This window comes from Mandrillus leucophaeus, unplaced genomic scaffold, assembly GCF_000951045.1.
Source record: "Mandrillus leucophaeus isolate KB7577 unplaced genomic scaffold, Mleu.le_1.0 Scaffold429, whole genome shotgun sequence".
NCBI lineage: Eukaryota > Metazoa > Chordata > Mammalia > Primates > Cercopithecidae > Mandrillus > Mandrillus leucophaeus.
Genome location: NW_012104576.1, coordinates 547286 through 568729, shown reverse-complemented (window position 1 = coordinate 568729; position 21444 = coordinate 547286). Strand labels below are relative to the sequence as shown.

The 21444-nt window shown below is 57.1% G+C and overlaps 2 protein-coding genes and 1 long non-coding RNA gene across 6 annotated transcripts in view; 2 read left to right on the top strand and 1 right to left on the bottom strand.

The window, feature by feature from the left end:
- Window positions 1-3607: 3607 nt before the first annotated feature.
- LOC105548988 lies at window positions 3608-4331 on the bottom strand. Its single transcript, XR_001007489.1, has 2 exons — window positions 4242-4331; window positions 3608-3850 (listed from the first exon to the last, which is right to left on the bottom strand). It is a non-coding gene; the product is annotated as an uncharacterized LOC105548988 (long non-coding RNA).
- Window positions 4332-4528: 197 nt separating this feature from the next.
- On the top strand, window positions 4529-14096 carry SEMA3B (sema domain, immunoglobulin domain (Ig), short basic domain, secreted, (semaphorin) 3B). 3 transcript variants are annotated; one of them, XM_011993285.1, is made up of 18 exons: window positions 4529-4733; window positions 6117-6305; window positions 7083-7240; window positions 7394-7456; window positions 7850-7969; window positions 8048-8141; window positions 8332-8451; window positions 10236-10381; window positions 10473-10584; window positions 10697-10766; window positions 10853-10994; window positions 11297-11516; window positions 11777-11868; window positions 11948-11989; window positions 12238-12395; window positions 12499-12554; window positions 12643-12782; window positions 13229-14096. In XM_011993285.1, exons 2-18 carry the CDS (start codon window positions 6197-6199, stop codon window positions 13631-13633), a joined length of 2247 nt encoding a protein of 748 aa, XP_011848675.1. In that variant the 5' UTR covers window positions 4529-4733; window positions 6117-6196; the 3' UTR covers window positions 13634-14096. The 3 variants fall into 3 exon arrangements, with proteins under 3 accessions (XP_011848675.1, XP_011848674.1, XP_011848676.1); XM_011993284.1 differs by having other exon boundaries at window positions 10850-10994; XM_011993286.1 differs by lacking the exons at window positions 4529-4733; window positions 6117-6305; window positions 7083-7240; ... (2 more) ...; window positions 8048-8141; window positions 8332-8451 and having other exon boundaries at window positions 10063-10252; window positions 10850-10994.
- Window positions 14097-16276: 2180 nt separating this feature from the next.
- The window catches only part of LSMEM2 (leucine-rich single-pass membrane protein 2), a 14572-nt gene continuing 9404 nt past the window's right edge, over window positions 16277-21444 (top strand). Inside the window, exon 1 of one of the 2 annotated variants that reach the window (XM_011993269.1) lies at window positions 16277-16421. In XM_011993269.1, coding sequence (XP_011848659.1) covers window positions 16364-16421 — 58 coding nt within the window. In that variant the 5' untranslated portion in view covers window positions 16277-16363. The remainder of the gene's footprint in view (window positions 16422-21444) is intronic. The other variant, XM_011993268.1, reaches the window with a different exon arrangement.

The window sequence follows — 21444 nt, the reverse complement described above, 5'->3', positions numbered from 1 at the left end:
TCACCAGTGATTGTAGCCCTTATTGCTTCCCCCACAGTGGGGAACCCAGAGCCCTGCCCAGAGGCTTGAGCCTGACACCACAGGTCTGGAATTACACAGAAGACAGATGACAGCCAGGTGGATCATGAACGGTGAGGAGGAGTCCAGCAGGTGACAAGAGGAAGGGTCTAAAGGGTGAAGGACACAGCGCAAACAAAGTCTTGGCAACAAAAGAGCTAGTGCATCCCAGAAACGGAGCAGGTGGAGCACTGGAAGACTGGCCCCCACCAAGCTACAAAGAGTGGTCCTGTGGCCCTGGTGTGGTGGCTTAGGCCTATAATCCCAACACTTTTGGAGGCTGAGGCAGGAGGATAACTTGAACCCAGGAGTTCAAGATCAGCCTGGGCAACATAGTGAGACCTCCATCTTTACAAAAAATACAAAAATTAACTGTGTGTTGTGGTGTGTGCCTGTAGTCCCAGCTCCTCGGGAGGCCGAGGTAGGAGGATCACTTGAGTTTAGGAGTTCAGGAGGCTGCTGTGAGCCATGATCCTGCCACTGCACTCCAGTCTGGTGACAAAGCAAGATCCTGTCTCAAAAAAAAAAAGAAAAAGAAAAAGAAAGAAAGAAAAGAAAGAAAAAAATAAAAAGAGAGTGGCCCAGTGAATGCCAAGCTAAGAGCCTGCAATCCTACCAAACTTCAGCAAGCTCTCTGAGTCAGGCGTCAGGGACACGGTCCTGCAGAGGGGAGGCATGGGGAGAGAAGTGGCAGGATGACCCCAGGGATACAACCTGGGGGAGGGTAAAGGGGTCAGTGCTTGTCCTAAGACAGACAAAATGTAGGGGCTCTCAGGAGAGTAGGCTTGCTAGTGCCAGGGGTGGGTTGGGGCCTTGGGAAGTGAGAAGACTGAGGAGTCTTCACCCAGGGGAGGGAGGGAGCTTCGAGTAGAACCCTGGGCACAGGGGTCAGAGGGTTTAGGAAGTAATTGTACTGCGGTGGCCGGGAGCGGTGACTCATGCCTCTAAACCCAGCACTTTGGGAGGCCAAGGCAGGAGGATTGCTTGAGCCCAGGAGTTCAAGACCAGCCTGGGCAACATGACAAAACCTCATCTCTACCAAAAAAAAAAAATAACAATAATACAAAAAAATTAGCCAGGCACAGTGGCACATGCCTGTAGTCTCAGCTACTTGGGAGGCTGAGGTGGAAGGTTGAGGTTGCCGTGAGCCATGATCCTACCACTGCACTCCAGCCTGGGTGACAAAGCAAGATCCTGTCTCAAAAAAAAAGAAGTACTGGGGTGAGGGGCACAACAAAAGGGGAAAAGAGCTGAGCCTAAGAAGGGGCCTTGTTCAGCTGGGATGGAAGAGGCAGCAGTGGAGGGTTTCTCTGAGGCCTTCATAGGCCTGGGTGCCCAAGATGCCCAGAGCTAAGGTGGCAGCAAGAGTGCATACCTGTGGTACCCCCACTGTGTGCCAGATCTGCCTGGGCGCTGTCTGCAGCTGCAGAGAAGATGAGAGGTGCAGACTCCAGCTAGGGAGTCAACCCCGCCTCCTGCCGGACTAACAAGAGGGTTGATCCCTGGGGCTGACTCCAGACTCCCCAGCCCTCCCCAGAGCATTCACAGCCCCCTACCCAGCACTCCTGGGAGGCTCTCCCCTAGCCAGTTAGGAGAATGCAGTATTTATGTGAATGTCTGTTCATGAGTGCAGTGTGCCCTCAGAGTCCACTTTCCAGCATTCCTGGCACAGCCCCCTCCACCCTGCCGGGCTTGGGAGGAGGGAGGGAGAGGGAGGCCCCGCCCCCAGCCCTCCCTGCTGGGCAATGAGGAAAACAGGAGTGAGGGAAGAGCTGTGATGTGGCTGGTGGGGGGGGCTCCTGCATCCCAGAGGGGCTGACCTCAGCCTGGGAGGAATGTGCAGGGGGGGAGGGCAGGGGTGGGGCGGGTGGGGGTAGGGCCACAGCCAAAGGCCCAGGGTTCTTGGTAGCCCCTCCCTCAGCACCTCCATCTCAGTTCTGACAGGGCCCTCAGAAGGAAAGGGGAACAGGAAAGGAGGGGAGGAGCTTATCTTTCAAAAAAGGTGGGCCAGGGTCCCCTGGGAATGTGGAGACCAGGCTGGGGTGAGGACATGCCTGCAGATGCTTCCCCAGAAGATGCCCCTGGGGCGGGGCCTTAGAGTGTCTGGGAAGTTAGGCCTCAGGTGATGATCCTATGGCCGCCCACGCCTGTCCCTACTGTGCCTAAGTCCTCTGGGCAGCATGACCTGGTTTCTACGTGGCCAGAACAAGGAAGAGTTCATTGGAGCCACCAGCCCTGATGACTAAAGCAGGTATGAGTGGGGCGCCCAAGATCCCATCCAGCCCAGGCTGCACTGGGAGGGTTGCCACAGCCTTCCTCAGATGGGTATCCCACACCAACCACACCACCCGGAGTCCAGGCATGGGCAAAGCTGCAGGCTCAGCTGGTGGCCAGGGGTGGGGAGGCAGGTGCTGAGATTTGGCACAACAATCCAGGTTTTTCCAGAAGGAAAAGCCAAGGCTGTGGCAGGCCATGCCACTGACAGGCAGCCCCAGAGTAAGAACCCAGACAGGCCTCTGTCGATGGAAGCTCTCTCAAAAGAGAGAGGCCCAGGGAAGGAGTACAGGCAGGAAAAGGGACCCCAGCTGCCTCCCCCGGTTTGCCCCATTCTGTTGAGATTCAGGCCCAGGCTGCCTGATTGTAGAATCCTCGAGGATCTCCAGCCCCCAGTGTGATCCACAGGCAGTGACCCTGCTCCTGGAATGCTGGCCTCTGTGGGGGCCCCTACCCATGGCCTGGCACACTGGACCTGGGGCTGAGGAACAGAAAGGGGACCATGTGGAATCAGGGACAACTTGGCCTCCCATATCTGGGGACCTCCATTCCTACTCAAGGGAGGGTACACATCTAGAGGACAGAGGACAGGGCACAGCGCTCAGTGGGGACAGAGACAGCCCAGTCCTTTTGGCTGGGGGTTGAATCCCAGGCTATTGGAAAGATAATGGTGGGGGGTGGTCCTGGTCCCGTTTCCCAGAGTGAACGCAGCGCTAGTGGAGGAAAGTGCAGGGTGATGAAATGGAGACCGGGCCCCTGGACCTGGAAAACATGGCAGTGAGGGCCTATGGGTGCACGGTGGGAGTGGATGGGGGCCTCTGAGGTACTTGCTGATCCTGGCTGCTTGGGTAGAAAGCTGTAAACAGCCAAAGAATGTTGTTTGCTTGCATGGGGCCAGGAGAGCCTGCCCAGGTCCAAGACTACAGGCACCTACTCCCGGAGTGGGAAAAGGCCATATCCAGGAAGCCCATGAGCCCAGGCAGGGATCTGTCCTTCCACTTGCCCTCCTGAAGGGCCCTGCGGCTCCCATTGGCCCCTGTTATTCACCTGCCAGCTGGCCAGGCCAGGCCAGGTATACCAGGTCCTCAGGCTCAGGAAGGAGAGCATGGCCCCACTTCCACTTCCAGGGGACCTGCTCCCACCTCTGTCCCTGCTTGGCTGGAGGCCTCCAGGGCTGGGCAACAAAGCTGCAACACTTAGAATACCCACACTGCCCCATCAGCCTTGGGAGGTGGTAGGAAAATGCCTTTTTCAGGGATGGAAGGATCAAAGCCCATTCTCAAGCCCTGGTATATTCACTCAGGTGGACTTGAGGGCTCTACTCTGCCACTGTCAACATACAGTCCCTCCAGAGAAGTACCCCTCATGCTACAAATGGGGCATGTTCACCAGACTAAGCTTCAGGACAAGACCCCAAGTCATTCCCAACTGAGGCTCTGAGTTACAGGAGCTCCATCCTGTCTGTAAAACTCCCTCAGGTTTCGGCTCTGGGTTTGGTGGGGGTTGTTCCACCTCCAACCTAGAAAGAGAGGTCAGAGGAAGAGAGGTCATAGGCCGCCCCCCAACCTCTTAGCAGTGATGCAGAGCTACCTGTCCAGGATGGGGGACTCCAGATGGGCCCCGCCCTGTGGTGCAGAAGTGAGATTTGCTGCTCCTTCTGCATCTGCCCTTCTCCTGCCCTCCTCTTCCTCCCCGATCTGGCTGTCGTGGAAGAAGCCACTGCTTGTCAGGTCGCTGAAGTACTAAGTGGCCCAAGTGGTGAGGAAGGACCGGGACTGGGTCCCGAGGGCCCATCCGACCTCCAGTTGAGAGCCCCTCCCCTGACCTCTGGCTGCCCGCCCACCCCAGCCGGTCCCTGGGAACTGAGGTGGCAGCTGAGCTCCCCATTATCTCTCCCCACAGCTCCCCACCTGTGGAGGGACAGGTGAGATATTGGATTCCCCGGGTGGTGCCCCCACCCAGTGATTCCCTTTGCCTGCTGAGCCCCTGGAGCTGGGGTTTCTTCCTGCCTTGCCTTGGCTGGCCACCTGGCTTCTGGGACCACCACCTGGGGCACACTACTGCCTTGAGACCCAATAGGGGAGGGGTTGTCCCTACCAGCCCCTCCCTCGTGCCCATTCCACTCCCGCCTGGCCGCCTTCTCCAGCCCGTCCGGCTGCCTGCCCGGCTGCCTGCCCGGTCACCCGATCCGCCCTCTAAACTTTACGGCGCAGCGCGTGGGGCGGTGGCTGGCCTGGTGGGGGCGGGGGCTGCTCCTTAAAGGAGCCGTCAGAGGGTCCCCTGCAGCCCCAGGGTGGGAAGGGGCCAGAGTGGAGAGGTGCCTCTGCGGGAGTCCTCGGTGGAGTGTGAGAAGGCAGCCGGTGGTGGCCTGGAAGACCTCTAGAACCTGAGAAGAGGCAGTGGCAAGTGTCAGCAGGGGGAAGGAGGGAGGTGGGGGTCCTGGCCTGGGACGGGGCCAGGAGCTGGGCAGGAGTGTGGGTGGAGGGGCCTGGAACCTGCCCCAGCAGCCACTCCACTTGCTTAATCCCACCTGGAACCTTGCCCCACTCCCTGGGCTCCTGTGTCCAGCACCTGCCCAGCTGGCCCCTGGGAAGGAGAGTGGGCATGGCAGCCAGGTCTTTGCCCCAGCTGAGGGCCCGGGGGAGGTGTCTGGCTCCTAGAGTGAAGCGGCTCAAAGACGGGGAAACCTCAAGGGTTGAGAGACGTGAAGGGAGAGGCTCAGAGAGGCTGTGGAGGCACTGAGAGGGAAGGCCAGCTCAGCGAGGCCAGGAGGCTGGGGCACAAGTGAAGGGCTGCCTCACCTTGCCCCTCTTTGATTCCTCAGGGGTGTGGAGAGACAGCCCTCAAGCTCAGATGCAGAGGCTGCTTCAGCTGAGTTGGGAGCAGTCCCCAAGTCAGAGGCTGAGGCTTCTGCCCAGGTCCTGGGTCTCCTGGGTGGCACTTCTCCCTATGGAGTGATTGATGCTGCAGTTGGATTTGCTCACTTGCATGCCTGGAGACACGTCCACCCTTATGGGTGCACACGTTTGCACATGCACAAATGTGCAACACATCTGTGTGCAAAATATGCACACATCGCACATATGCACTCCATAGATTGCATGGTGCCACATGCATGTGCACACCAACGCATATCCACACATGTGCAATATGCCACTATATATTTGCACACAGACATGTAAATATGTGCATACACACTACACACATGCGCACATCACAAGGGGACACTTGGAAACACATTCACATTCACAGGCACCCACACCTTTGACTCCAGCCTCAAAAGTGTCTCTGTGTTTTTCTGCGGGACTGTGGGGACACTGCCACCTCCAGAGGCCTGACCCGCTCCTGTCACTCTCTCTCTTTTGACTGGCTTGTTTTGCTCATTGCACTTGGCACCCTCTGCATCCATCCTTGTTGGTGCTCTGTCCTCTCTCACATGGGGACCTTGCCTATGTCTCCCAGTATCCCTCCTCCCAGGCCGAGGCTGGCATGAAGTTGGTGCGCATTGTGAATTAATGTCTGTGAGTGTGTATACAAGAGGGGAGGTTACTGAGAAGGGTGACGTGGTGAGGCGAGCCTGCCAGTGCAGGGTGACCCTGAGGGTGTGCCCAGTGGCGTGGGTGTGTCTGTGATTGTGGCCAGGCGGGGCACCCTCGGAGGGGAGGGTTCGGAAGTGGAATGTGACCCCCCAGCCTCTTTCCCCTAGGGGCTGTAATCTGATCCCTGGGGACTCCCCCTCCCTAGCCTCCCGCCCTCGCCTTCACTGCCGACTCCTTCTCTTCCAGATCCTGGGGCAGAGTCCAGGGCAACTCAAGGCTCCTCCACACACACACCCGCTGAACCCTGAGCGCCCCGAGCTGCTGAGATGGGGCGGGCCGGGGCCGCCACCATGATCCCGGGCCTGGCCCTGCTCTGGGCAGTGGGGCTGGGGGGTGCCACCCCCAGCCCCCCACGCCTTCGGCTCTCCTTCCAAGGTAGGTGCACCTGGCAGGCAGGAGGGCCCAGCTTGAGGTGGTCAGGAAAGGGTCCCGGTATGGCCAGGGGGCTCTGTGTTGGTTGTTGCCCCATGTGCGTGCCTGTCACCAGACTCTGGTGGGATTAGTGGGCACTCTCAGGCCACCTCCAGTTAACGCTGTCTGGGCCTCAGCCCCCAGCCTCTGCCCACATTCTCTTCGTGCTTTCTCAGGAAGACCCCTCCTGTCCCCATAGCAACAGACCTTGTCTCTGTTCCGTTCAGTAACCCCAACAAGGTGATACTCCTTCAGCAGAGCAACAGGGAAGTCAGAGCCCCCTTCTCATGCCTCCGGTACAGGAGGGTGGCCCCTGGGCAGTGGCAGTGAATAGGCAGTTCTGCTGAGCTCAGGCTGGTGGTGGAGTGGCAGGAAAGGAACTCTCAGCCTGACTTTTGGGAGTTGGGGGTCTGGCCATCCCTGCATGCCGGTCTCCCCCAGGACTCTGGTGTCCATGAGCCTGGCCTCCCAGTGTGCCCGCCTGGAGATACCACCTGTCTGAGCGTGCCCAAGTTCAACCTGCCTTCCTCTTCCTGGGGGGGTGTACCACCTCCCCTGGCAGCTCCACACGTGCACCTGGGTGGGCTTGGGTTTGCGTGTGTAAACTCACACACATGTAAACTCATATGTATACAGGCCAGGTCCTAAGGACAACCTTGGCCCATAGAGTCACCACCAGGCAAGACCTGGGAGAGGCTTCCAGCATGGCTGGCGAGTCCTCAGCAGTGTCCTGCCCTGCAGAGCTCCAGGCCTGGCATGGTCTCCAGACTTTCAGCCTGGAGCGAACCTGCTGCTACGAGGCCTTGCTGGTGGATGAGGAGCGTGGACGCCTGTTTGTGGGTGCCGAGAACCATGTGGCATCCCTCAGCCTGGACAACATCAGCAAGCGGGCCAAGAAGGTGCCAGGGACCCCCAACCCCAGCACTGCCCAGGGAAGGAGCCCTAGGACCCCACTCCAGCCTACCTGGAGAGACTCAGAGGAATGGGCTCCCTGAGGTAGAGAATATCCCAAGTCCCTGACCTGTGTCCCCTCTCCCCCAACCTCCCCATAGCTGGCCTGGCCGGCCCCTGTGGAATGGCGAGAGGAGTGCAACTGGGCAGGGAAGGACATTGGTGTGAGTGCTGGCTGTCCAGGCTGGGAGTGGGGAGGGTCAACCCCTCACCCCAGAGACAGGGCAGGGCTAAAACAGAGGCCTGCCTGTTCTGGCTGGGATGAGGGCAGGGAGGTCGAGGTGGCTGAGGTCTCGGGGTGGTGAGTCAGGGTTGGGGCTCGTGTAATTCTTCTGGGGGGCCTCTGAGTCATGGAGGCTTTGCAGACTTGTGCTTCCCCAGACGCCCACCCTGGTGAGGCCTGGGCTGGTCAGCAAGGGCCCCCAGTTCCCTGTGGCCCATGTTAGTACTTGCCTGGGTCGATGCCAAAGAGAGAGAGGGGTGAGGATGCCACTGGTGAGCTGGGACCTCTTAAGGCCATGTCCCTGGGGGAAACCTCACACCTCCAAACCTACTAGACTGAGTGCATGAACTTTGTGAAATTGCTGCACGCCTACAACCGCACCCACTTGCTGGCCTGTGGCACGGGAGCCTTCCACCCAACCTGTGCCTTTGTGGAAGTGGGCCACCGGGCAGAGGTAAGGCCGTATCTAGGCAGGGAGGGAGGTCAGGAGGGTAAGAAGGCCCTGGTAGTCACAACTTGCCACACCTCCCAGGAGCCCGTGCTCCGGCTGGACCCAGGAAGGATAGAGGATGGCAAGGGGAAGAGTCCTTATGACCCCAGGCATCGGGCTGCCTCCGTGCTGGTGGGTGAGTCCAAGGGCTAAGGCCCCAACAGAACCCCTTAGAAACTGCCGAACCTCACAAAGTCCCAAGACCCCCAAGAGCTCCAGGAATTCCCCCATAGCCTCACTGACTCCCTGAGAGCTCCCAGAGCTCCCCAGGCCTTCCTGCCCCAAGAGCCCTCCGCTTGGCTGAGCAGCCCTTTCTCTGTCTGTAGGGGAGGAGCTATACTCAGGGGTGGCAGCAGACCTCATGGGCCGAGACTTTACCATCTTTCGCAGCCTGGGCCAACGTCCGAGTCTCCGAACAGAGCCACACGACTCCCGCTGGCTCAATGGTGAGAGGCTGGTGGGGTTGGTGGGAGGAGGCCGTCACCCTCCCACAGGGCAGGTGCCAAGCAAGGCCCATAAAGTAAGTGAGCAGTGGGTGTGGCCAGGTCTTACCAAATACCCTCCTTAATCAGGCACTGGTGTCAGACAGATACGACATGTATGACTGTGACCTCTTTGAGTTCACAGATCACATACATGATAAGATCAAGTCCAATGGCTATGAGGCCAGAGAGAGACAAGAGAGGAAGTGAAAAGGAGACTGGGTGGGTGGAGGGGGTTGGGTAAAGGAAGCTGCTGTGCTGAGGGGAGCATGAGCTAATTCCCAAGCACAAGAGAGCCAGCCAGCAAAGTTCAGAGATGAGCATTCCAGGCAGAGGGAGCAACTAGTGCAAAGGCCTGGATGCAGGAACAAGCAAAGGAATAGACTTGCAGAGCTAGTAATGATAAGGGGGTCTGGACTGTCAGGGGCCAAAGTTATTTATTCTAAGAGCCATGGGGGCTGGGCACAATGACTTGTGCCTGTAATCCCAGCACTTTGGGAGGTGAGGCAGACAGATTGCTTGAAGACAGGAGCTTCATACCAGCCTGGGTTACAAAGCAAGACCCTGTCTCTGCAAAAAAGAAAATAAAATTAGCTGGGGGCAGTGGCATGCACACACCTGTAGTCCTGGCTAGTCAGGAGGCTGAGATGGAAGGATCACTTGAGCCCAGGAGTTGGAGGCTGCAGTGAGCATGATGCTGCCACTGCAGAACACAGCAGACTCTGTCTCTAAATAAAATAAAAATTAAATAAGGGCTAGGGGCTGGTGGGCGCAGTGCCTCACACCTGTAATCCCAGCACTTTGGGAGACTGAGGCAGGCAAATAGCTTGAGGCCAGGAGTTTGAGACTAGCCTGGCCAACATGGTGAAACCCTGTCTCTACTAAAAAATACAAAAATTGGCCAGGTGCAGTGGTGTGCACCTGTAATCCCAGCACTTGGGGAGGCCGAGGCGGGCGGATCACCTGAGGTCAGGAATTTGAGACCAGCCTGGCCAACATGGTGAAACCTTGTCTCTACTAAATATGCAAAAATTAGCCGGGCGTGGTGGTGTGCATCTGTAATCCCAGCTACTCAGGAGGCTGAGGCAGGTGAATGACTCTAACCCAGGAGGCTGAGGTTGCAGTGAGTGGAGACTGTGCCACTGCACTCCAGCTTGGGCGATAGAGCAAGACTTCGTCTCAAAAAATAAAATAAAATAAAATAAGCCAGGTGTGGTGGTGGGCTGTGTCTGTAATCTCAGCTTCTCGGGAGGCTGAGATTGTAGTGAGCCGAGATCCAGCACTCCAGCCTAGGCAACAGAGCAAGACAGTCTCAAAAAATAATACAATAAAAAGCAATGGGACCCAGCAGAAGGATTTGAAACAGGAGTAGGGAGCATCTGGTTATGCTAGGGAGGAAGATTCATGAGTGAAGGTGAAACCAGATTACCTCATCTCCCTCCTACCCGAGCCTAAGGTGCTGGGCGACTGTGTAGGGTGAGATCGGAGGCTAGCCGGGCTTCCCGCCTGGGCCCCCACGTAGCCACGGTCTCTGCTGCCCCCTCGCGGCTGTTTCTTGCCTCGCAGGCCCTGATCCTTTGGATTCGGTCGGCGCAGAGCGCCAACTGAACGTGGTCCTAGAGGTTGGGTGGTCAGACACTGTGATCCCGTGTGCTGTGCCCGCGCAACGGGAAGGGGAAGCAGCGCGTGGGTCTCGTATCAGGAGGCGAGGCCAGGACCCGCTGACCCATGCCTCCTGCCGCGGTCAGAGCCCAAGTTTGTCAAGGTATTTTGGATCCCGGAGAACGAGAACCCAGACGACGACAAAATCTACTTCTTCTTTCGTGAGACGGCGGTAGAGGCGGCGCCGGCACTGGGACGCCTGTCCGTGTCCCGCGTTGGCCAGATTTGCCGGGTGAGGAGTCCCTGGGCCACACCCGGCGACCCTGCCCCTACCCCTTTGCCTGCCCTGATCTCGCCCTCATCCCCTCTGATCGTCCCGGCAGAACGACGTGGGCGGCCAGCGCAGCCTGGTCAACAAGTGGACGACGTTTCTGAAGGCGCGGCTGGTGTGCTCAGTGCCGGGCGTCGAGGGCGACACCCACTTCGATCAGCTCCGTGAGTGCGGGAGTGGGTATGGGGTTGGGGAGGAGGGCAGCGGTGCAGACTCCAGGAGCCCCCGGCGCAGCGGGGCTGTGCGCCCTACCCCAGCTAGGCCCGTTCCCCGCAGAGGATGTGTTTCTGTTGTCCTCGCGGGACCACCGGACCCCGCTGCTCTATGCTGTCTTCTCCACGTCCAGGTGAGGGGCGGGAGGTAGGGAGCGCCTGAGCAGGCCGCTGGGTTCCACCGGGCCCCTCACCCCGCCCTGGTCTTCTCCTCCAGCAGCATTTTCCAGGGTTCTGCAGTGTGCGTGTACAGCATGAACGACGTGCGCCGGGCCTTCCTGGGACCCTTTGCACACAAGGAGGGGCCCATGCACCAGTGGGTGTCATACCAGGGTCGCGTCCCCTACCCGCGGCCAGGCATGGTTCGTAGCCCAGGAACTTTTGCTACAACCCACTTCAAAGCCTCAAGGGTTTGAGAACTTGGCCTGGGGTCTTCTTGGTGAATGTGCTTTCTTCCTTTGGTTATGGGTGGGAAAACGTTTCCATAAGACAAAGCTTGTTTCCTGCCTCTGACTTCCCAGGGCAAGGCTGCATCTCCTCTCTAATTCTCAGGGCAGGGTTCTGTCCCCATTCCCCTTCATGTTCCCAGAGGCTTGGCATGGAGGCCGCCTATCAAGCCCCCATATCTATATCCCTACTGTACCTTCCTTCCCCCCACCCCCAGTGCCCCAGCAAGACCTTTGGCACCTTCAGTTCCACCAAGGACTTCCCCGACGATGTCATCCAGTTTGCGCGGAACCACCCCCTCATGTACAACTCTGTCCTGCCCATTGGGGGGCGCCCTCTTTTTCTACAAGTTGGAGCCAATTACACCTTCACTCAAATTGCCACGGACCGGGTTGCAGCCGCTGACGGACACTATGACGTCCTCTTCATTGGCACAGGTCAGGGTCCCTCCACAGCGACCCCCAGGATCCCATCCAGGCCCTGTGGGCTGCTGGTGGAAGCTCTCCCTGTTCAGTCCCATCTCCACATCCTTTCCCGGGCTGTCTCTCCACCTTCTGGAAGCTGCCCAACCCACACTCTTCCAGTCCACACTCTTCACAACCCAAATATGCTGAGGGTAGAAGCCTCAAAGGCGAGGAGACCCTAGCTCCAGCTGTCCGGGAGCACCAATGGTCATTACGCCTTCTCATTCCTGCAGACGCTGGTACGGTACTGAAGGTGATCTCGGTCCCCAAAGGCAGTAGGCCCAGCGCAGAGGGGCTGCTCCTGGAGGAGCTGCACGTGTTTGAGGTGAGGCCTCGACCCCAGTCGCCCGGGACCCCTCCACACCCCACTAAGCCCTGACCCCGTCGCCCCTCCTCCCTCTCAGGACTCGGCCGCTGTCACCAGCATGCAAATCTCCTCCAAGAGGGTGAGTGACCAGGATGGGGGTGGGGGTGGGATGGACTGAGCTTGTGCCTGGAGTGTCCCAAGCCTCTGGTCCCTCTTGGTAGTTCGCAGTCCCGCGTTTGAGTACAGGCTCTGGCTTTGCCAGACTGTGTGACCTGAGGCGTAAGACCTCAGTGTTCCCATCTGTCGAGTGGGAGAAGGGATCCCTGACCGATGGGTGGCAGGCATGGGGTCGCCCTCGGTCAGTCCAGAGCCCCTCGTGCCCCCTAGCACCAGCTGTACATAGCCTCGCGGAGCGCGGTGGCCCAGATCGCGTTGCACCGCTGCGCTGCCCACGGCCGCGTCTGCGCCGAATGCTGTCTGGCGCGTGACCCCTACTGCGCCTGGGACGGGGTCGCGTGCACGCGCTTCCAGCCCAGTGTCAAGAGGTGGGCGGGGTCGGGGTTGGGCCGCCGGGAGGGAGGCGAAGGGTCTTTCACTGCCTGGGGCTGAAAGAAGAAGGGCTCATGGAAGATCCGATGTTCCCCACAGGCGGTTCCGGCGGCAAGACGTAAGGAATGGCGACCCCAGCACGCTGTGCTCGGGAGGTGAGTCTCCCAGCTGTCCCTACCCTCAGCCCCAGAAGACGCCCCACCTTCCCTGCCTTGCCTAAATCTGACGTTCTTCTGCCCCAAGACTCGTCTCGTCCCGCGCTGCTGGAACACAGAGTGTTCGGCGTGGAGGGCAGCAGCGCCTTTCTCGAGTGTGAGCCCCGCTCGCTGCAGGCGCGCGTAGAGTGGACTTTCCAGCGCGCAGGGGTGACAACCCATACCCAGGTGAGCCTTACTCCACCCTCCCTGCCAGGCTCCTGTCCCACCCCCTGCATCCAGGAGAGGCCCCGCCCTACCCAACGAAGCCCCGCCCAACCAGACCCACTCCCCGCCGCGTCGTTTGGTTAGGGTTCCACAAGCTGCGGAGACCCCATTGCTTCCAACCGGGCTCCTGACCCGTCTCCCCTGAATTCGGGAGAAGACCCGCCCTCCACCTGCCCATTGAGGTCCCTGACCCACCCCGCACGTTCATGTAAACCCCGCCTCGTTCGGATTCTCCCTTGAAGACCACCAACTCGCAAACACTCAGTCTTAAAATGTGCGCCCGGGGGCACCCCTTTCCCGCCCCACCTCGGTTCCCAATGACTCTTTGCTTCTTCCATCGCGTGCTAGGGCCTGGAAGCCCTGTTCCCGGCCCGACACTCCCGCCTCACGCTGTCCCCTGCCCGCAGGTGCTGGCACAGGAGCGCACCGAGCGCACCGCCCGGGGACTACTGCTTCGCAGGCTGCGGCGCCGAGACTCGGGCGTGTACTTGTGCGCTGCAGTCGAGCAGGGCTTTACGCAACCGCTGCGTCGCCTGTCGCTGCACGTGTTGAGTGCTACGCAGGCCGAACGGCTGGCGCGGGCCGAGGAGGCTGCGCCCGCCGCGCCGCCGGGCCCCAAACTCTGGTACCGGGACTTTCTGCAGCTGGTGGAGCCGGGCGGCGGTGGCAGCGCGAACTCCCTGCGCATGTGTCGCCCACAGCCTGCGCTGCAGTCACTGCCCCCGGAGTCGCGGAGAAAGGGCCGTAACCGGCGGACCCACGCTCCTGAGCCACGCGCTGAGCGGGGGCCGCGCAGCGTAACGCACTGGTGACCGGACTGTCCCCACGCCGGGAACCAAGCAGACTACAGGCGGGAGAGGAGCCAGACAGACCCTGAAGAGACAGACAGGTTGGGGCCGGGCACATTGGGAGTCCCGGGCCGACGGAGACACCAACCGACAGGCCCTGGCTGAGGGCAGCTGCGCGGGCTTATTTATTAACAGGATAACCCTTGAATGTAGCAGCCCCAGGAAGTGCGGCACAGGCCGGGCGCAGGATTCAGCCAGGAGGGAAGAGAGGGGGAAGCTGGGCTCCGGAGCAACGACCAGGGCCGAGGAGGTGCCTGGGGTGCCCACCCTGGGGGACAGACCCCACCTCCTTGGGTAGTGAGCAGTGAGCAGAAAACTGTGAACAGGCTGGGCTGTTGGAGGTGGGGCGAGGCAGGCCGACTGTACTAAAGTAACGCAATAAACGCATTATCAGCCAAAGCTGGAATGGCCCCAGCAGACAACCCCAGTTCTAGGCCTTGCTATGTGGTCTTGGGCACCTTCCTGGCGGTGTCAGGGCCCGAGTTTCTCCTGTCCAAAGTTGCCTGGTGAGGATTAAAGGTGGTTCCGGCCAGGTGCGGTGGCTCACGCCTGTAATCCCAACACTTTGGGAGGCCAAGGCGGGCGGATCACGAGGTCAGGAGATGGAAACCATCCTAGCTAACGGTGAAACCCCGTCTCTACTAAAAATACAAAAAAATTAGCCTGGCGTGGGGGCACGCGCCTGTAATCCTAGCTACTTGGGAGGCTGAGGCAGGAGAATCACTCGAACCCGGAAGACGGAGGTTGCAATGAGCCTAGATGTTGCCCCTGCACTCCAGCCTGGGCGACAGAGCGAAACTCCTCAAAAAAAAAAAAAAAAAAAAAAGAAAAGAAAAAAGTGGTTCCACATGACTGAATAGGTTCTGTAGGGACTTTGGGAATAGTGACACGTAGGGCACATTGTGCATAATATAACTTCAGGACTAAGTGCTATGAAGAAAATAAAACTGGGCCGGGCACGGTGACTCACTTCTGTAATCCCAGCATTTTGGGAGGCTGAGGCAGTCGGATCACGAGGTCAGGAATTCAAGACCAGCCTAACCAACATGGTGAAACCCCATCTCTACTAAAACTACAAAAATTAGGTGGGTGTGGTGGCACACGCCTTTAATCGCAGCTACTCAGGAGGCTGAGGCAGGAGAATTGCTTGAACCAGGGAGGCAGAGGTTTCAGTGAGCCGAGATCGCCCCACTGCACTCCTGCCTGGGCAACAAAGCGAGACTCCGTTTCAAAAAAAGAAAAGAAAACTGGGTGATGTGGAAAAGAATGTATGCGGCCCAGCCCGGTGGCTCACGCCTGTAATCCCAGCACTTTGGGAGGCCGAGGCGGGCGGATCATGAGGTCGGGAGATCAATAGCATCCTGGCTAACACGGTGAAACCCCGTCTCTACTAAAAATACAAAAAATTAACTGGGTGTGCGCCTGTAGTCCCAGCTACTCGAGAGGCTAAGGCAGGAGAATGGCGTGAACCTGGGAGGCGGAGGTTGCAATTGCAGTGAGCCGAGATCATGCCACTGCACTCCAACCTGGCTGACAGAGCAAGACTCTGTCTCAAAAAAAAAAAAAAAAAAAAAAAGGAATGTACGCAGAAGGCCTCACTGAGGGGGTGACATTTGAGCTCCCTGACAAGAAGGGGCCCACCACAGGGCTATCTGGGAGCATAGCATTCCAGGAGGGAACAGCCACCGCCAAGCCCCTGAGGTGGTAATGAGCTTGTTAACTTTGAGGAACATCAGGGAGGCCAGTGTGAGACAGCGGAGTGACAGGTTTGAGGTGTGTAGGAAGTAGAGCCCACAGTCTTGCTTTGCCCCCATTGGGAAGGAAGGGCACAGGGATCCAACCACAGAGGGAAAGCTGGAAGCTGGACCACCTCCTCCCTTCAAGGTAAGCAGTAATGTGCATCCTTACACAAACTTATGCAACGTGTCTGCCCTTGTGGAGATGGGAGCAGGGGAAGACCAAAACCGTGGATCGTGATAAATGCTCCAGATGTGGTTCTCAGTGTACAGTGCCAGGGAGAAGCCACTGTTATTCCGTCTTTACACATGAGCAAACTGACTTCAGGGAGGAGAGATCCTTTACCTAAGGTTGTAAGCTTAGTAACAAACGAACCAGCCTCCAACCTAGGTCTACCCACTGGCCAGCATGGGTGCTGTGGGTATATCTGCCCACTTGTGAGGCTATCAGAGCCCTCATCAGGCTTCAGTTGTCCATCACCCTCTATAAGACACACACAACAACAGTATTGTGTGGTAGCAGGTCATGCAGTGGAGGCTGCTTGTCTTGTGTTCGCTGGGAGGAGAGATGACTGGGCTGTGGGTAAGAGTCTGCAGGGGTGGAGGGGTGGCCGAGTAGAGATGCACAGGGGTTCCTTGTCTGCCTTGGCTGCCACGTGGGGCCTTGCTGAGCCTGGGGTGGCCATTCTGGATATATGGGGAGGCGTGCTTCCCCTTGAAGGTCCCTGGGCACCTAGACTAGTGGAGGCAGGCTCCTGGCTGGCTCCCTCACCAGGTAGATAGTCCAGGCTGGCCCACGTGGATCACTCTGCCCCTTCCCATGGCTGAGGGCTGCCCCCTCTAAATATAGCCCAGTGGGCTGAGCTCAGGCCTATTTTAGGCCAAGACTGGGAGGCAGCCAGGCCTTCCCTGGGCTCTCAAAGGAGCCACTGCTGCCTTTGTCCAGTCCTGCTACTGGATGCCATCATCGGCCCCCGACTGCCCACTATTTGCCATGCCTGAGGAGACCCAAGAAGGTAGGAGAGGGTGACCATGAGGGAGGGCAAGCCCTCAGTCCTGTGACCTTGTGGACCATGGAGAGACCCACCCTCTGTCCCACTGACCTCATTGTCTTGAGTAAGTTAGTTACCCATTTTCATTCCCCAGCTCCAGTAAAAGGACCTGCCCCCTATGTAGGGAGGAAAAGCCTGCCATGCTTGGAACCCCTTGTCACCTCAGGCCCTGCTTCAGTTTCCCCTGCTAGGGACATTAAGGAGGAATGGGGGAAGCTACCCAGTTAGGAGTGGATCAACTACAGGCTGTGCTCAGGTGGGTGTGGGCATCCGGGCAGCTGCCTGGCCAGTTCAACTCTTAAGGGAGGAAGCTGGGATTGGGGTGGGCAGTGGTTCCAGAAAGCATTTGGGTACCTGTCCCATGGACTGAAAAGTAGATAGGCCTCTGGCCTCCCCTGACTTGGGTCTAAATATCCCTAACTGCCTAGGGTTGGGGGTCCCTTGGCCCGGTCAGACTGAGACTCAGCTAGTCAAGAGCTTGGTGGCCACTCGCCTAACTGCACCACTGCATATAAGAAGTACTGATGCTCAGAGGAGCCAGGACAGCAGAAATCTAGGAAGCTACAGGTCCAGTACTGGCCAGGACATAGGACTGTCTGCTCCATGGCTCCATCTTATAGCCCATGACAGAGCTAGCAAGCTCCTCTTATCACATTTTCAACTTTTTTTTTTTTTTCCTGAGAAGGAGTCTCACTCTGTCGTCTAGGCTGGAGTACAGTGGCGTGATCTCGGCTCACTGCAACCTCCACCTCCCAGGTTCAAGCAGTTCTCTGCCTCAGCCTCCCAAGTAGCTGGGATTACAGGCGCCTGCCACCATGCCTAGCTAATTTTTGTATTTGTAGTGGAAACGGAGTTTCACCATCTTGGCCAGGCTGGTCTTGAACTCCTGACCTCGTGAGCCACCCGCCTCAGCCTCCCAAAGTGCTGGGATAACAGGCGTGAGCCACCACGCCCGGCCCCAACTTTTTAAAATTTTTTGTCACTCAGGCTGGAGTGCAGTGGTGCGGTCTTGGCTCACTGCAACCTCCACCTCTCAGGTTCAAGCGATTCTCCTGCCTCACTCTCCTGAGTAGCTGGGATTACAGGCATGCACCACCACGCCCGGCTAATTTGTTTTTTTGTTTGCTTTTTTGAGATGGAGTCTCACTCTGTCACCCAGGCTGGAGTGCAGTGGCACGATCTCAGCTCACAGCAACCTCTGCCTCCCAGATTTGAGCGATTCTCCTGTCTCAGCCTCCCGAGTAGCTGGGACTACAGGCATGTGCTACCATGCTCGGCTAATTTTTGTATTTTTAGTAGAGACAAGGTTTCACCATGTTGACCAGGCTGGTCTCAAACTCCTGACCTCAGGTGATCCACCCGCCTTGGCCTCCCAAAGTGTTGGGATTACAGGGGTGAGCCACTGCCAACATTTTCAACATCGCAGGAGAGGAGCTTGGCCCCTGGTAGGAGGAAATGTTTACCTCCTTTGTGCGTGTGTGTGTGTGTGTGTGTGTGTGTGTGTGTACAGAAAGGTCTCCCTGATCTTGAACTCCTGGCCTCAACCAATCCAATCCTCCCACCTTGGCCACCTTGACTTTTCTTTTCTCTTTTTTTTTTTTTTTTTTTTTTGAGACAGAGTCTCACTCTTGCCCAGGCTGGAGCAGTGCAGTGGCGCAATCTCCGCTCACTCCAAGCTCCGCTTTCCAGGTTCATGCCATTCTCCTGCCTCAGCCTCCCGAATAGCTGGGACTACAGGTGCCCACCACCACGCCCAGATAATTTTTTGTATTTTAGTAGAGATAGGGTTTCACCAGGTTAGCCAGGATGGTCTCGATCCCCTGACCTCATGATCTGCCCGCCTTGGCCTCCCAAAGTGCTGGGATTACAGGCATGAGCCAAGCCACTGCGCCCAGCCTTTTTTTTTTTTTTGAGATGGAGTCTTGCTCTGTTGCCCAGGCTGGAGTGCAGTGGCTCGATCTGGGCTCACTGCAAGCTCTGCCTTCCCCAGGTTCAAGCCATTCTCCTGCCTCAGCCTCCCGAGTAGCTGGGATTATAGGCGCCCACCACCATGCCTGGCTAATTTTTTGTATTTTTAGTAGAGATGGGGTTTCACTGTGTTAGCCGGGATAGTCTCGATCTCCTGACCTCGTGATCCACCCTCCTCAGCCTCCCAAGGTGCTGGGATTACAGTCGTGAGCCACTGCGCTCGGCCAGCCACCTTGGCCTTTCAAAATGCTGGGATTAGACACATAAACCACCATGCCTGGCCTCTTTTGGGATCTTAACAATAACATTTACTGTGTGTTTTTCCTATAATAATTCACATTCAATTTAGAAAGTGTGAGAAAAGCACAACAAAGTACAAAGAGGAATTTTTTTTTTTTTGAGACAGAATCTTGCTCTGTCGCCCAGGCTGGAGTGCAGTGGCATGATCTCTGTTCACTGCAACCTCTGCCTCCCAGGTTCAAGTGATTCTCCTGTCTCAGCTTCCTGAGTAGCTGGGACTACAGGCACCTGTCACCATACCTGGCTAATTTTTAAATATTTTTGGTAGAGACGGGGTTTCACCCTGTTGGCCAGGCTGGTCTCAAACTCCTGACCTTGTGATCCGCCTGCCTCTGCCTCACCAAGTGCTGGGATTATAGGTGTGCGCCACCGTACCTGGCAGCAGGGAATTTTTTTGTTTGTTTGTTTTTGAGACAGGGTCTTCCTCTGTTGCCCAGGCTGGAGTGCAGTGGCACGATCACAGCTCACTGCAGCCTCAACCTCCTGGGCTCAAGCAACCCTCCCACCACAGCCTCCTGAGAAGCTGGGACCACAGAAGCATGCCACCATACCAAACTAACCTTTAATTTTTTTTTTTTTTTTTTGAGATGAAGTCTAGCTCTGTCACCCAGGCTGCAGTGCAGTGGCTTGAGCTTGGGTCACCACAAGCTCTGCCTCCTGGGTTGAGGCGATTCTTCTGCCTCAGCCTCTTGGGTAGCTGGAACTACAGGCGCTCGTCAGCATGCCTGGCTAATTTTTTGTATTTTTAGTACAGACAGGGTTTCACCATGTTGACCAGGCTGATCTCGAACTCCTGACCTCGTGATCCGCCCACCTCATGCTCCCAAAGTGCTGGGATTACAGGTGTGAGCCAACACGCCCGGCCCTAATCTTTAATTTTTTGTAGAGATGGGGTCTCCCTAAGTTGCCCTGGCTGGTCTCAAACTCTTAGACTCTTGATCCTCCTGCCTTGGCCTCCCAAAGTGCTGGGATTACAGGCATAAGCCACAGTGCCCAGCCCAAAGAGAGAATTTAATATGACCTTAAACCCACCACCCAGACATAATGACTGGCAGCACTTGCTTGTTTTTGTTGTACTTGCTTTTGAGCATGTCAAAAGGCAGTTTCAAGTAAATCATGGAGGTTGAGTTACTGTTCTGAGAATGACAGTCCCAGAGTGCAAGGCCATCCTTGCTTCTATCTGGAGGTGTCCCCACAATGCTCTTCCCCACTGTTATCAGCTTCCAGGTAGGTATCTGGAGCTCTTGGCATCTGGACCAGGATTTTTGGAAATCAAGTTAAAGAACAACCAGAAAATATAATTAAATATTGGCCGGGTACGGTGGCTCATGCCTGTAAACCCAGCACTTTGGGAGGACAAGATGGACAGATGACTTGAGGCCAGAAGTTCAAGACCAGCGTGGCCAACATGGTGAAACCCAGCTGTACTAAAAATGCAAAAATTAGCCAGGCATGGTGGCACGTGCCTGTAATCCCAGCTACTGCGCAGGCTGAGGCAGGAAAATTGCTTGAACCCAGGAGGCAGAAGTTGCAGTGAGCTGAGATCATGCCACTGTACTCCAGTCTGGGTGACATAGTAAGACTCTGTCTCAAACAAACGAAAGGCCAGGTGCAGTGGCTCACGCCTGTAATCCCAGCACTTTGGGAGGCCGAGGAGAGGGGATCATGAGGTCAAGAGAACGAGACCATCCTGGCCAACATAGTGAAACTCCGTCTCTACTAAAAATACAAAAATTAGCCGGGCATGGTGGCACGCGCCTGTAGTTCCAGTCACTCGGGAGGCTGAGGCAGGAGAATCGGTTGAACCCAGGAGGCGGAGGTTGCAGTGAGCCAAGACTCCAGCCTGGTGAGAGAGCAAGACTCTGTCTCAAAAAACAAACAAACAAAAAAAACACCAGCCAGGTGCGGTGGCTCACACCTGTAATCCCAGTACTTTGGGAGGCCCAGGCGGGCTGATCATGAGGTCAGGAGATTGAGACCATCCCGGCCAACATGGTGAAACCCCTTCTCTACTAAAATACAAAAAATCAGCTGGGGGTGGTGGTGGGTGCCTATAATCCCAACTACTTGGGAGGCTGAGACAGGGGGATTGCTTGAACCCAGGAGGGGGTGATTGCAGTGAGCTGAGATCACACCACTGCACTCCAGCCTGGCGACAAAGCGAGACTCCATCTCAAAATAATAATAATCATCATCTCACCAGGCGCCGTGGCTCACGCCTGTAATCCCAACACTTTGGGAGGCTGAGGCGGGTGGATCATAAGGTCAGGGGTTCAAGACCAGCCTGGCCAAGATGGTGAAACCCCATGTCCACTAAAAATATAAAAAGTAGCTGGGTGTGGCAGAAGGCGCCTGTAATCCCAGCTACTTGGGAGGCTGAGGCAGAGAATTGCTTGAACCTGGCAGGCAGAGGTTGCAGTGAGGCGAGATCCTGCCACTGCACTCCAGCCTGGGTGACAGAGGGAGACTCCATCTTAAAAAAACCAAAACAAAAACCAAACACGGCCGAATGCAGTGGCTCATGCCTGTAAATGCCAGGACTTTGGAAGGCCGAGACGGGCGGATCACGAGGTCAGGAGATCGAGACCATCCTGGCTAACATGGTGAAACCCCGTCTCTACCAAAAAATACAAAAAACTAGCCGGGCGAGGTGGCGGGCGCCTGTAGTCCCAGCTACTCGGGAGGCTGAGGCAGGAGAATGGCATAAACCCGGGAGGCG